Source organism: Podarcis muralis, chromosome 15 (assembly GCF_964188315.1).
Source record: "Podarcis muralis chromosome 15, rPodMur119.hap1.1, whole genome shotgun sequence".
In the NCBI taxonomy this organism is placed as follows: Eukaryota; Metazoa; Chordata; class Lepidosauria; order Squamata; family Lacertidae; genus Podarcis; species Podarcis muralis.
In genome coordinates, this window is record NC_135669.1 from 14,369,281 (window position 1) to 14,384,685 (window position 15,405).

The following is a 15,405-nucleotide window of genomic DNA, read 5'->3' on the forward strand; positions in this document are numbered from 1 at the left end:
CAAAAATGCTGTTATTTAACATGAGCAGTGATCATGTACTAGACACAGATTCAAACAGATAGATGGGGTTTAGACAGATTAGAGTGCCAGTTGTTCTTAGGAATTGATAGCTAAGGCTCCCTCTGCTTCTCACCTGTATTGAAATTGTTCCTCAGAGGCAGTTGTACATTTTTGCCTCTATCTATCTATCTATCTATCTATCTATCTATCTATCTATCTATCTAATTTGTATTTGTTTCAAACATCTGTATTTGTTTCAAACCCTATGCCCAGGTTTCAGTGTTCGAAACTCCCATTGTTCTAGGTCAGGGGTCAGCAAACTTTTTCAGCAAGGGGCCGGTCCACTGTCCCTCAGACCTTGTTGGGGGCCGGACTATATTTTTTTTGGGGGGGGGATGAATGAATTCCTATTCCCCACAAATAACCCAGAGATGCCTTTTAAATAAAAGCACACATTCTACTCATATAAAAACACGCTGATTCCCGGACTGTCCACAGGCCAGATTTAGAGGTGATTGGGCCAGATCCGGCCACCGGGCCTTAGTTTGCCTACCCATGTTCTAGGTGCATTTTGCGACAGGGAATTTCATTAGTGCAAGCAGCTTCTGAGCAGTGGCGTAGCGTGGGGGGTGCAGGGGGGGCCGGCCGCACCGGGCGCAACATCTGGGGTTAGGGCAAATCCATGGGTTAGGGGGCGCAAATCCACGGGTTAGGGGGCGCAAATTACTTGCCTTGCCCCGGGTGCTGACAACCCATGCTACGCCACTGCTTCTGAGCTCTGGACACAATACTGTGCTTAAGATTTCAGATTAAAACTGCAGAGTGGAAGGAAAGGCGGACCTTTTTCTGCCTCCCCACTTCCAGCTACTCTCTGAAGACTGGAGAAGAGGCCCCCTTGAGAATATTAGAGGGGTGGACAGGGGAAGGACTACTACCCCATGTGAAAAATAAACATAATATTTTAGCTGAAGCTCATTCATTTTCAGCTTTGTATTCTTGTTATAAAAAAGCACCCTTAGACATTCCATTTTTGCACCCATAACCTAGGTTTAAGGTTCCATTTAGCGCCTAGCTTTCATATCTCAGTTTTTAACCCTGCCAGGTTTGCAGGGAGCTTAAAGGTAAAGGTAAAGGGACCCCTGACCATTAGGTCCAGTCGTGACCGACTCTGGGGTTGTGGCGCTCATCTCGCTTTATTGGCCGAGGGAGCCGGCGTACAGCTTCCGGGTCATGTGGCCAGCATGACTAAGCCGCTTCTGGCGAACCAGAGCAGCGCACGGAAACACCGTTTACCTTCCTGCCGGAGCGGTACCTATTTATCTACTTGCAGTTTGATGTGCTTTCGAACTGCTAGGTTGGCAGGAGCAGGGACCGAGCAACGGGAGCTCACCCCGTCGTGGGGATTCGAACCGCCGACCTTCTGATCGGCAAATCCTAGGCTCTGTGGTTTAACCCGCAGTGCCACCCGCGTCCCTTTGCAGGGAGCTTACAAGTAGATAAAAATAAATGTAAAATATCTCCAGTAACTCAATAGATATAGAAACAGCAAGCCCAGATAGAATGAATGTAAAATGAAGGGATATATTCCCTTTGGGCCGTTACACTACAGTGGTGCCCCGCAAGACGAATGCCTCGCAAGACGAAAAACTCGCTAGACGAAAGGGTTTTCCGTTTTTTGAGTCGTTCCACAAGACGAATTTCCCTATGGGCTTGCTTTGCAAGACGAAACGTCTTGCGAGTTCTTGCGAGTTTGTTTCCTTTTTCTTAAAGCCGCTAAGCCGTTAATAGCCGCTAAGCCGCTAATAGCCATGCTCCGCAAGACGAAAAAACCGCAAGATGAAGAGACTCGCGGAACGGATTAATTTTGTCTTGCGAGGCACCACTGTACCTAAATGCTTTATTTGGGCTGGAGGTCACCAGCCAACTGCCTCTCATTATAATTTGGTGACTTATTAGGGTGTCAGAATCCACCTGAGCCTCTTTTAAACTGAGTAGGACTTAGCATGCAGTTTGCACAAAGTGAGAGTGCGGCTGGGGCAATGAGCCATTCTGTGTCCTGCCATTCCATGCTGGAGCCGTCGAGCCCTGCTGTGCTCTTGAGATTGCTTTGGCTGACTGCCTTTGATGCAGCGAGCCTTAGCAGAACCCGCCAAAGGCATTTCTGCATGAAGCCGTGTCACTTCTCTCCTCAGGTTTTGGAGAGAGCGTGCTTTTGTTTTCTTTGGTTGCAGCTTGGTGATTCACTGGGTGGTGAGGGAGCTACTTATCACACATCCTTGTTCTCCTATTCTTAAGCCAGAATAGTTGACGTTTTTATAAACATCAACTAATAGCAACAGCAGTGTGGCATAGTGTCAGAGCAAAATTGTAAGGAGACCAAAAAGTTGATCAGGCCTGGGTGGAAGAAGGAGGACTTCGCTGGCTGGCCCTGGAACAAAACTGGGAGTGGTACCTAGCAAGGCTCCTTGGGGAAAATGTTCCACAGCTGGCGCACCACAGCAGAAAAGGCCCTTTCTCTTGCCACCACCCACTTTAGAAGGTGTTGGGGAAAGATTATAAAACTTTGGCAGGTTCTTGTGGGTAAACTTCAGCAGTAGACATGAGGGAGAGCAGGACTCCTCTTTCAGGTACAGTGGTACCTCGGGTTAAGTACTTAATTCGTTCCGGAGGACAATTCTTAACCTGAAACTGTTCTTAACCTGAAGCACCACTTTAGCTAATGGGGCCTCCCGCTGCCACTGCACTGCCAGAGCACGATTTCTGTTCTCATCCTGAAGCAAAGTTCTTAACCCAAGGTAGTATTTCTGGGTTAGCGGAGTCTGTAACCTGAAGCGTATGTAACCCAAGGTACCACTGTATCTGGAAACATTGTTGGTAGCCTTGTTGTTTTTAAATCTATCCACCTTTCTGCTTAAAAGCTTCTGAGGCAACTGACAACTTTAAAAACAAATGAAAACGATACCTCCGCCTTTAAAACAACATTTAAAACCAACAAAACCAGGCATTCCGCCTTGATCTCCTTTGACAGAATTAAAGCAGCACAAGCTTATGGTTTTAGTGTGTTTCTTATGCTTGTTCAGGTATGTTCCCTCTCTGCCATGGCTGCAAGGAGATCAGAAACGTTTGCTACCAATTTCAACAAACCACAGTTTAGTGTTATGCCTGGATCCTAAACTGTGGTTTATCATAAACTATGGTTAGTTCAGACAAGCCAGGTTTATAACCTTTGGCTTGAATCAACTAGTCATAGTTAAGGCGGACCGTTGTCGTTGCCTGTCTGAGTTTAGAAATAATGCCGAGCTATGTTTGAAGTTGTGGTAAGGCTTTGCTGTTGTTGTTAAATAAGGTTTTTTAAAGGGGGGGGCACTCTTGGCACTCTCGCTTTAAAATTCTTCAAATTGGCTGGCCCCCTGAAAATCTACAAATACCCCCCCAAAGAAAATAGATAGAAGACACATGGTCCTGTCGAAGCGGACATGCTCCTTTCCATTCCTTCTCCTACCTCCCTTCTCCATTTTTCTTTTCACCAGTTCATACTTAACATTTTGTAGTTATTGAACATGCCCCTTCCTCATTGGACTATAAAATAATAATAATTATTTAATCTTTTAAATTATTATTTTGCACCTCAGGTGTGTTTTTCTAAACACTTTTTTAATGCTTCTGCAAACCTTGGAGTTCTCTTTAGCATGTTGATATCTCCCTCCCCCCACCGGTAGTCCTGTTTTGGCTACAATACAGTGGTGCCCCGCAAGACGAATGCCTCGCAAGACGAAAAACTCGCTAGACGAAAGGGTTTTCCGTTTTTTGAGTCGTTCCGCAAGATGAATTTCCCTATGGGCTTGCTTCGCAAGACAAAACGTCTTGCGAGTTCTTGCGAGTTTGTTTCCTTTTTCTTAAAGCCGCTAAGCCGTTAATAGCCGCTAAGCCGCTAATAGCCGTGCTTCGCAAGACGAAAAAACCGCAAGACGAAGAGACTCGCGGAATGGATTAATTTCGTCTTGCGAGGCACCACTGTATTCTCAGGCTGCTATTGAAAGAACAGGATGGAGCATGACCCATTGGAAAGGGTGTCAATCCCAGTCAGTGTGTCACTGTTATTAGTCTAGGCTGACTCTCCCCCTCTTCACCTTATGACAGCTGATCTGTGCCCATGCGATAAGCAGATCTTATTTGCTTTCTGTTTAATGTACTCCAAAGTATGCAGCAAAAGTAATAGCCACCCAAGTATGTGAAAATACGGCTGCCTCCTAATGATGTTGGAAGCAACTGCGTAATGAAGCCTTGCAGCATCGCTTTGAAGTACATAGCATTGTTATTGTTTATCTTTTACAGATGGGGAACCTGAGGCACAGAGAGTCTCATAATCTTGCCCAAAGTTTCCCACTAGCCCAGCTGGAAGGAGAAATCAGGAGACCTGCAGCTGCTCGACACCACTGCATTGCATAGTGTGCAAGGAGGGGTAAGCAGAGCATTGTTGGTAGTTACTGGAATGAATGGACTTCTTTCCAATGACAACTGCATTGGCGCCATCTGGATATGCTTTATTAAATGTTGTCTGCCTGCCTGCCTCATCTGGACGATGTCTACTAGGGTGTTGGCAGGAAAACCTCACAGAGAGAAAGGTTTCACCATGGCTCTTTGAGTTGGAATTGGTAGGAATAGACAGGGAGACTCAGTAGGCTACCTAGATATATGTAGACATTGACTGCTTACTTGGTTCATCTAGTAGAAGCTATTTCCACCCCTTCCCTCAGTCAACCAGGCGGGCCAAAGTATAACAAAAGCTGTGATTCTCTGATTAAAACCACAATATCCCTTGTTCCAGAGGCCAGGCCAAGTGATGACTGATAGGATTGCAGCTATGTAGAGTTTTAGTGCCTTTTCAGGATGTAAACGTTCCTGTTTACAATACAAATAAATCCTTTATGCAGTCTTTGCAGCTAATCGCACAGTGGCCTCAGAGGGAATGGTTGAAGAAGAGGTTGCCATCATAGCTGCTACACAGACAGTGGTTATTGGGGTGCAGTCTACAGGCTATCAAGGGCTACTAGCAAGGATGGCTATTTTCCACGTCCACTGTCAGAGGCAGGATGCCCCAGAATGCTAATGCTTAGAGAGCTGATGCTCTCAGGTACTGCTTTTGGGCTTCTTGTGAGCATCTTGTTGAGCCACTGTGAGAACAGGATGCTGGATAAGAGGGGTCGTTGGCCTGATCCAGTGGGTTCTTCTCATGGTCTTACAACAGTTATGGAATCTGGCAACTTGAGCTCTGCTCTGGTAAACTTATGCAGTGTGGCAGAACTTGTCAATCCAGGTCAGAATCTGGTAGGTGCAAATTCCATAAGCATCCCACTTTCCCCCTCTTTCATTTTTTTGTGGCACGCTGAGACCAGTTCCCACAAGCTTTTCAGCATGGCAGGATATGAGCTATCACAAAACATGGGTTGAATTGCAACTGGCTGTCTGGGCAAGCAGTTACCTATCCTTTTGTCTTTTATCCAGATTTGTGACTTAACCCATGAGAAACTCTTCTACCTGTGGTGAGATTCATGTTCTGTCTCCATTTCTGGAGCCTCTCTGGGAATGTTTTAAACAAAAGAAGAAACAAGAAACACAGATTCCTTTGTGTTCCCTGTCCCTTCTGCCTCCTCCCCACTTGTTTAAGCCCATTTCTACAAAGGGGTCTTCTCCTTGTGTCCAGTTGCAACCCCCCAAAAGCCATCAAACGCCAAGACTTATTGAAAGGTTTATGTAAATTCAACCTCAGCTTGAATGTGTACTGTGCTAAGGGCCGGAGCTTAGTGGTAGAACATTTGACTTGCATGCAGAAGGTTGTAGGTTCAATCCCTGGCATCCCCCAGTAGGACTGGGAGAAAGACTCTTGCTTGAAGCCCTGGAGAGCTGCTGCCAGTCAGTGTAGGAAATGCTGAACTAGATTGACCAATGGTTCTGACTCAGTATGAGGTAGATTCCTAAAGCAACACTCAGCTGCCCATTTCATTTATTTACTGTATTTTACTGCCTGCCCAATTCATTTGCATTTTTCTTTGTTTATTTCTCCACAGACAAAAAAATAATAATGGGATTGTAGATTCCCAGCCCATGGAGGTGATGCTGTCTTGGTTTGGGAAGGAGAGGACTGTAAGTAAGTAAAGTTTTAAAGTTGCGTTATATGGTAGCTCGATGGTGATTAGGAAGCATGGAGACGTGTGAAATGGGACAGCAATGTGTTTCTCTCTCCCAATTTTATTTCTCTCTACGATGGGCCTGTGGTGTGCTTTGGAAGCAGATCACAGTTCACCTCTGTGTCATATATTTCGCTGTACTGAGGTGATAACCAAGTGTCTCTCCATTGCAAATATAGCCAGGTTTCTTAAAGCCAGTTGGGACCCTGTTTGGAATTAACACGTACTAAGTGAGAACTGCAATAAAAGTGTCCTACATTTATAGGACATGACTCCCCACCCCCTAAAGAATTCTGGGAACTGTAGTTTGTTAAGGGTGCTGGGATTTGTAACTCTGTAAGTGGTGAATAACTTCCCAGGATTCTTTGGGGGGAAGCAATGCGTTTTAAGCATGCCCTAGATGTATGGTGCATATACAGCTCCTGTTCAGGATTCCATTCAACTCCATTCTAATCCCCTCCCCAAAAACCAGCCCTCATGGGGTTGTTTTGCCCCCCCCCCTTAAGAGTCTCCCCCCCCACCCTGCAAGCCTTGGGGTTTTCACCAAGTGTGCTCATACCTTCTACTTGGTTGGTGGGTGGTGCTGTATTCACTACTTAAAGACCAGCATTCACAGCTTGAACATTAGAAACCAGAAGACAATGAATGTTGTGTCCTTCCTTTCTTAATTTGGAGCCAGGTTGATGGCAAAGGAGTCCCACTCTGTCCTTCTTCTCCCTGCTAGAGAAATGTACATATGCAGGCTGCGTACATAGAGGCTTCCCACACTGTGGCAAATATTAGTGGGGATGGGGATTCCCTCCGCCCACTCTTGGAAGCTATTTGCCAAAATTAAAAGAGACCCAGGAGATAAAAATCTCACATCTCAGCTGTGTTACAGAGTTTATCCCTTACTGTGCCCATTTTACAGACTGAGGGATTGAGGCTGGAAGAGGAAATAGCAGCTTGCTTAAGGCTACGTAGTGAGTTCATAGCAGAAGTGATTTCTAAACCAGGAACTTCCTAACAATTTGGTCTCTTCTCTATTATACCAGTTGTTGTCTTTTTAAAGTAGTCAGTGGTTATTCAGGTATCTTCACATCCCTAAGTTTAGCATTCACGCCACTGGATTTTAAAAACAGATTAAACTGCATTTTAGAGTACTTTTAAAAGTATATGTCTGATACTCCTGTTAAAGATTAGATAGGCACCATCTCAGTTGTTTTTTTCAGCACCTAATGAAGACCTTCCTCTTTCAGCAAGCATTTTAAAGTAGAGATCATTCCCAGTCTGTATTGGCATTGTTTTAAAATGCTTTGATTGTTTTATCACCTGTGTGTTTGCCATTTGGGAGGAAGGGTGGGATATAAATAAATAAAGTATTATTAGCATGTGTTGCAAGAAAAAAAATGTTTGTGGAATGTCCTGGGTTTAAATGTAAGAATATTAGAACTTTATTCACAACTTACACTTGCAAACAAAGGTTTTGTGCTTAGAAATAGGTAGCCTTGAAGCGCTGACCTCTTGATGCAGACATAGCCATGGTCATGAGGCTGGAAGCTTCTTGCAGACTCAGGCAACAATGGTTAGGAAATAGGGAGCTTGCTGCTGGAGTTAGTATTTATGGTGATGCTGCGCTATCTACAGCAATATTTAGGATTGTTGGCTTTTAAACCAGTGGTTGAAACCAGAGTTCAAAGCTGCTGGCTTGCACTAACCATGGCTAGTGCCCATTCAGGTAATGCTGCACCATAATTAACACTAACGAGAGAAGGGAAGGTGGAATTAGCACAGGTAAGAGAATGGAGATCTGCGTGAGTCTGGTTTACGCTCCCAATCTCCTAACTCTGTTTACATCTGTACTAGGGTTGTATTTGGAATCCAATAACAAGAGCTTCCAACATGTGATTATTGTCGCTTCAGAGCTTTTACCACAGAATTAGCATTCCTAGAAAGTGTGTCGTAGCGATGTAGATCCTTAAAACATCCACCTATTCAATGTTGACTTGGCATATGATACCTTTTGGTTTCTTTATTGCATGGTAATGGGTACATATTGCTGTTGGAACGATGACCCTTATTAACGATCACTTAATGATTATTTTGTTACCACTTAACACCTTTTAGCTAACATGTTGGCAAAAAGTAAACACACTTTTATTCCTTCGTTTGGTGCATGTTTATGGATGCATTGAAAACACGAAATTTTGTTAGTTATTAGTATTTTACCCCGCCCGTGACCCATTTTTTTGGTCATGTTGTATTATTTATGTTTGTACGATTTTGAAACAAGAAAATAAAAAACTGTTTAATTTTTTTCCCGTAATGTTATGAGTCTTGAACTAGGTGCTGCTGCTTATCCCAAGTATTTTAAGATGCAATCCAAGAATAGGCATATTTAATTTTCCTTCTGCCAAATAAGTGGCACCAATGTAGCTCGTTTCCTCCCTGTCCTCTCCTAGTGACTCTTTTGATGGCTCTGTGTGAAACATCTGAGCAAAATTGCAGCTGATTTAGGTTTGATGAGACCCTAAGCTACTGAAGGTAATGGGGCCCTTTATATGTCCAGCTGTCCTTCGTCAACAACAAATTGTCGCTTTTTTGTGTTGAATATATGCTATATGCTGTTTATGGACCTAATAGGTATCTAAAGCCATTTGCACATAACAGAATAGGAGCCTACACAACACAAAACACTGTTGCTGTATGCAGGTTTTATTTTATTTGTTTTTTATCTTATCTTTTGGAAATGTACATCCAGTTTTTTTTCCTTTAATTTTTTTGGGCCCCCCAATAGAGTGGGGCCCTAAGCTATGGCTTGTTTAGCTTATACATAAATCCAGCACTGGGCGTAGGGCATTATTAGTTGTGGTATTAGCACCTAAACTTACATATATTGCATAGTTTCAAAGACTTTTTTATGCTGACAGCCCTGTGCAGTTTTTTTATGCTGCTTTATTGTGTTCTTATACAGTTATACCTCGGGCTACAGATGCTTCAGGTTGTGTTTTTTCAAGTTACGGATGTGCCAAAACCCGGAGGTACCGGAACGGGTTACTTCCGGGTTTTGGCGGTCGCGCATGCGCAGAAGCACTAAATCGTGCTTTGCGCATGTGCAGAAGCGCCGAATCGCAACCCGTACGTGTGCAGACGCGGCACTACGGGTTGCGGACACTGCAGGTTGCAAACGTGCTCCCCACACGGATCACGTTCACATCCTGAGCCTCCACTGTATTTCTGTACTCCACCCTAATATGAGAGGGAAGTAATTAAAAGCTTTTACAGCACTACTAGATAAGATATTCTGGGTATATTCAAGCTAAGCCATTTGCATATGTGAACATGCTCTTTTCTCGAGGGCGTTTGAGCCAGAGGACTTTGGTACAGGTGTGGCTGTTGAATGCCAGAAGTGCATGTTAAAAAAAGGCACTTGTCAGCAAGATAAGTTCTCAAAGCAGAAGTTAGCTTCACCATATGAAAAGGTGTTTACAGTGTGAATCAGAAGAATGGCTTTGCCTTGGCTCTTGAGGAGATTCAATTGCTCTGCATGTGTGCACCTTTCTTGGTAATTTGGTGGCAGAGCTTTTCTTGGTTCACATGCTCTGCAGTGTTACACTGCTTGAAAATCCACCCATGAAAGTAGACACAGCTGTCATCAAAAGCCGTTAACAGGTATGTGCACACCCATTTTTAATACACTGGACACAGGACAGGAAGTAAAGAGTCTGTCAGCTTAAATAATGCTTCTTGAGAGTGAATAGCAAAGGTTCATGCATGTGATGAGGAACCCCCACCCCCCACCCCCCACCGTCTCTATAGGCATCTTTTGTCTTGTTGGTTGATGTGGCTTTCATTCCCCCTTCTATGCTACCTCCAGGAAAGTGGCACAAGTAGCAAATAAAGATTAAATTAATTTCAGGAGGGCAGTGGGACTCTAGAATTCTCTTCCCAACTCAAGCTTGCTTGCAAATCTATGAAAATATCTTCTAAATTCAGTGCTTTTTGTCAAAGTTCTTAGATAACAGATGCTGTTTACTTGAAGGTGCTGAAGACAAAGATATTGCTTTGGGTTGTGGTTGTTTTGTTTTGTTTTAAAAAAGAAGCTATTATTACAATTTGTGAGTGTCTCAAAAACTCAGTGAATTTACTATTCAAAAAAACCCAAAAAGAGCTGATGCAAATGATAGAAGAAGCTGCACCTGTAGAATTTCTGCCTAGATGTCCCCCCCCCCCCACTTGTTGAGCTGAATAACCAAGATGTGAGGGTGCATGGAGACTAATCTGTAAGCAAGCGCAATGTTTAAGACCGTACTAAAGTCTTGGCTGCTTATGTGGCATGGGAGTTTGTTCTTTACTTTACCATTTCCGTATTTACTGAAGCTCAGCTGGAAATTGTCAGCCTTAACCTTCATCTTGAACCCAAGCTGCTGTTGTTCGTTTTTTAAAAACACATATTTAAAATGACACAAATACTTAAATGCCAACACTGCTAATGCATGAGCTTTAACAGGGGTTGGGCACTTCAAGCCAGGAGCCAATTGTGTCATTCCAAACTCTTTTGTCTTGTCCTTGGGACTCTGACGCAGGCCCCAGCTCTGACTGGCCCTGTTTTGCATCTTGCATAAATGGGTTTTTGTTTCTGTTTTTGCCTGGCTGGAATGTGTCCTTCCGGTCTGACAATGCCTCTTGCTTGCTTGCCTGGATGAATGAAAGGCAGAGAGCACTGTGCGAGTGTAAGCGGAAACTAGCCTACTGTACGAAGATAGTATTTCCATTCGTTGCTCCACTCATTTTTGCCTCTGCACCACCAGCCTACACTGGTGACAAAAGGTTCCTCACCTTTGAGTTAGAAGGAGAAACTATTTTAAAGGCCATCCGATTTGGTGTACAGGGGTGAGAGCTCATGGGTTCCTGTGGCTTGCAGGGAAGGCAGTCTTTTAATGTCACAATTTTTTCCTTAAACCTTTGTGGCTTTTTGCTTATGGCCACCCCTGCTGCCAACAAATCGCAAGGGGCAGGTTTCAGGGCTTTCTTTATTTAACCACACCAGTTAATCAGTTAAAGTTTTCAGCCTTTGGCTTACTACATCCCCAGATCCCTGGTCAGATAACAGCCTGTATTAGCATATCTTTGTAGCCATTGCAAACGTGGTGTCCAAAAGCAGCCTTTACAGTGCTGCTATGAGTGTGTTGTGTGTGTGCGCACGTGTCTGCGTCCCTCGGCTGTGAAATTTTCCCCAGTTGCTGACTCCCTGTGGAAAGGTTGCAGCTGTAAACAAGGTAACGATGATAAACACAAGGAGGGGCTATCCAGCAAGCAGTCAGGCTGCGGGTGTAGCTGGACCGCTGAAAAGATCACCTGCACGCAGATTAGCACAGCTAAGACACCTCAGGTAAGCCAGAAGCCTACTTTTGTGTGAAAGTGGCCTTTTGCAGTGTGTGGGAGGTGTCTTGTTAAGGTAGTGATTTGTGCAGAAAACTATGGCAGATACAAGACATTTTAGTAGCTGCTTGGGAATAGGGGAAACTTGTTTGTTTGAGATTACAGTGCTGGTAGTCACAAAGGGTGGCCAGCTTGTGGCGGGAGAACGGTCACTTTTCTTGTGATGAAGGTCTGGAATCCATGGGAGTAAGTTGTATCCCTACCCATTGGCAAGCAGTCAGGCTCTGTAATGAAACTTGGTACAACCTGACAGTTGAGGAGTCAGAGTTACAGAGCATTTGTATAGGGGGCACTGCATGTTAAGCAGTGTATCAGAACATGTGGGATTTTTTTGGTCTACTTGACAAAACTTTTCTATTCCTTATCCTCAGCAATTTTTTCTCAACCATGCCTAAATTACCATTGGTTACAGTTTTCAGAGATCAAGTAAAATTGCACATGGGAGGGAGCAATGCAGCCCACGGACTAGCCTTCTGAAGAGGAAAGTGAATTTACCTGCAAGCTGTTGAGATTCTGTTATAGTTTTGTTGATTAGAAGGATCTCACCTTTGGCAGTGATCTGATCTGTCATCTTGACCATACAGGATCTTTGGCTGATCCTTCCTTTCTCAAAAAAGGGGAATATCTATTTATTTAAAATATTTTAGAAGTGCCCTTCATACAAATGGATTCCCTCAGTCCAAGGGGCAATAATAAAACAGCATGACATGCTGTTTAACATGTGTTGCTGGAAAAGTGGTTGCAAGCTGCTCAACAGGAGCCTGCATGTTTGCACTAACATTGTGTGCAAACTGAGTCTGTTCTTATGGGAACATTACTTAAATACTCCCAGCCTTATTGTGGATTACATTTTAGATAAGCATAAAGTACCACTTCACCCAATTCACAGTTAACCTGCAACATTAATAGCTTAAAGAGGCTATGGCAGCCAATCACTAGCATGAATTAGATATATTTGTGGAAGGTATATTTATCATTGTTTATAGCCATAATAGCTAGAAATGCAATATCCCTGTGTTCAGAGGGCAATAACCTGCATATTACCAGATTATATTATAATATTACCTTATTAATAGGACCCTGATGCATGTGTCAAAATTTGCTACATGCTACATATCTGAAGCACATTTTAAACCAGCTCACCTCTTTCATGGATTCACCCATGTAATTATCATCGACTGTAGTTTTGTAGGAGTGCTTAGACACTTCTTGGGAGTCACAGAATAATTACTTACAGTATTTTAGTTTTGTAGAATATTTATACTTTGATTACCATACAAATTTCTTATTATTTATGGGGCATTACAACATTTAGGGTAGAAACTAGATATGAAGCCATTTACACAATTAGCAATTTGTTTTTTGTTTGTTTGTTTTTTAAAGTGAATAGCAAGCACAAAGGTCTGATCCAGATCAGGACCTGGGCTTGCAGGGCAGGTTGCTGGGGAGTTTAACCCCTTTTCCCCAGTTGTAGCCTAGATCAGGCCAGTCACAACTGCTATTTACTTTTTTTCTATTTAATTACGGTAGCCATTGTCTTTTGTTATATTCTGTTGGAAGCCACCCAGAGTGGCTGAGACAGCCCAGTCAGATGGGTGGGGGACAAGTCATAAATAATAATAATTACTATTATTAAATCACTATTATTATTATTGGGAGCTGCCATAGGGAACTGACGGGTTCTGAGGGGATTCTGAGGAGACTGGACAGAGAACAGAGACTGGGGAGATTGCAGGACAGGGGGGAGAAGGAGCTGTCCAGAGAATATCATGGTGGGGAGGGTATCAGCATCATCATTTTATTTGTATGCCGCCTTTCCATAGCTGAAACTATGCTGAAGGCGGCTTACAACACGGCAAGATTTTCATAATTACAAACATAACAGAAGTCAAACAATAAATAAAACACATCAAAAAGTGTACAACCAAATGGAAACAATTTCCACATAAATCGTAAGATCCAAAACTAAAGATACAACAAAAATATCAATAACAGCAACATGCTCTCTCTCTCTTTTTAAAAGCATTTTTATTAGATAATTTCAACAAAACAAATTATCAATCCAAATAATAAACTACTGTACATTATTTCCCCCCTTTTTATTCCCCCCCCATCCCTCCCTCTCCTCCCCACAAAGACTTCCCTCAGATCCCCTCTCTGGTTTGTTTGCACATTCCTCTTCTCTGCATGTTAAAAATGGTACATATCATTACCTTGTCTATCGTATATTCTATTCTATTAAAAAAATTGTGGATGTTTATGTTTATTAGCAACAAGCTCTCTCACCCCCCCCCCGTAAACAATACTCCAGCCCGAGGATCTGTTCAACAGCCTCAGATTTTGTAGCTGGAGTCAGTCACCACTCCACTCTCCCAGGCCAGATGGGAAAAGGCCAATAAGGCAGGGTGCAGGCCTTCCAGGGCTCACAGCCGACACAGATAAAAATTTAAAACAATACAGATAAAAATTAAAAAAACAATTTAATAGAGGAGCCCTCTCTGCTGAGCAGCAGCCGCAGGCCTTGTGAAGCCTGTCAGGCCCCACCCCAAGCCAGGTGGAGAGAGGCAAGGGCAGGGCCCTTCAAGCCCTCAGCAGACAGCCCTCCATCACACAGCTGTGCCCATTCAGTACCCTGCCAGGGTGTATGGCCGAGCCAAAGCTTACACCAGCGTGTATCCGAGGACTATGTAGCCGGAGGCAGGTCTGCCAGACTCTGAATGCTCTCTTGTGTCTAACTTGGCTATTAGATTGCATTTCCTGTTTGCTTGGGGTTAGCGGGTGGCGCTATGGGTAAAAGCCTCAGCGCCTAGGGCTTGCCGATTGAAAGGTCGGCAGTTCGAATCCCCGCGGCGGGGTGCGCTCCCGTTGCTCGGTCCCAGCGCCTGCCAACCTAGCAGTTCGAAAGCACCCCCGGGTGCAAGTAGATAAATAGGGCGGGAAGGTAAACACCGTTTCCGTGTGCTGCGCTGGCTCGCCAGATGCAGCTTGTCATGCTGGCCACGTGACCCGGAAAGTGTCTCCGGACAGCGCTGGCCCCCGGCCTCTTGAGTGAGATGGGCGCACAACCCTAGAGTCTGTCAAGACTGGCCCATACGGGCAGGGGTACCTTTACCTTTACCTAGTCCATATTTTTTTTATTTGTTTGTTTGTTTTAATTTCTATACCGCTTTGTATTTTTAATAAAAATCTCAAAGCGGTTTACAGCATATTAAAATCAATAAACATTCGCCGGGCTATGTTCCTCCAGCCTCATGAGGAGCCTCTTCAGTGGGGATGGGTGAGTGTGGGCCTGGCCCCCCTAGGCCAGGTGGAAAGGGCCTTGCGGGCAGCCGCCTCCACGCCTCACAAGCATTAATTGTGCCTTCAATTCCATTGTTCTCATATTAAGTATAGTTTCACACACGCAAACACGAATGGCCAGTGGTGTGCATGTGGGGGGTCCATATTGGGACCCTAGTGCTAGGGTAGGGTGGGGCTTTATTTAAATGCCCCTCCCCATACAGTGGCTGAAACAGATTGAACCTTTTTTTTTTTTTTTTTTTTTTTTTTTGCAATGCAGATTGCAGCAATAGGCTCCTCAATATGGATTGGGACCATAGGGTTAAAGCCCCCAACCCCTCTATAGAAGGGGCCTGATATGGACTCATGCTGGCAGCTTGTAGAAACAGCACACTTTGCTCAATGACCCAGTTAAGTTCACTGCGTAGCTTGAAAGGGACTTTAAATTATATACCTACCTGAGTTGTTCCTCTTCCTTTGCCTCCTCTATTCTCCTGACTGTTAAATGAGTCCTAGG

The 15,405-nt window shown here is 44.0% G+C and overlaps 1 protein-coding gene across 7 annotated transcripts in view; it reads left to right on the forward strand.

The window, feature by feature from the left end:
* The first annotated feature begins 6,062 nt into the window (after nt 1-6,062).
* The window catches only part of ST3GAL4 (ST3 beta-galactoside alpha-2,3-sialyltransferase 4), a 70,565-nt gene continuing 61,222 nt past the window's right edge, over nt 6,063-15,405 (forward strand). The window contains exon 1 of one of the 7 annotated variants that reach the window (XM_077919515.1): nt 6,063-6,148. Coding sequence is in view for 2 of the 7 variants with exons in the window: in XM_028708152.2 (XP_028563985.2) it covers nt 11,453-11,559 (107 nt within the window). In the remaining 5 variants the exon portion in view is untranslated. Of the gene's footprint in view, nt 6,149-11,332; nt 11,560-15,405 lie in introns of those variants that run through there. The other 6 variants (XM_077919512.1, XM_077919509.1, XM_077919513.1 and 3 more) reach the window with 6 other exon arrangements.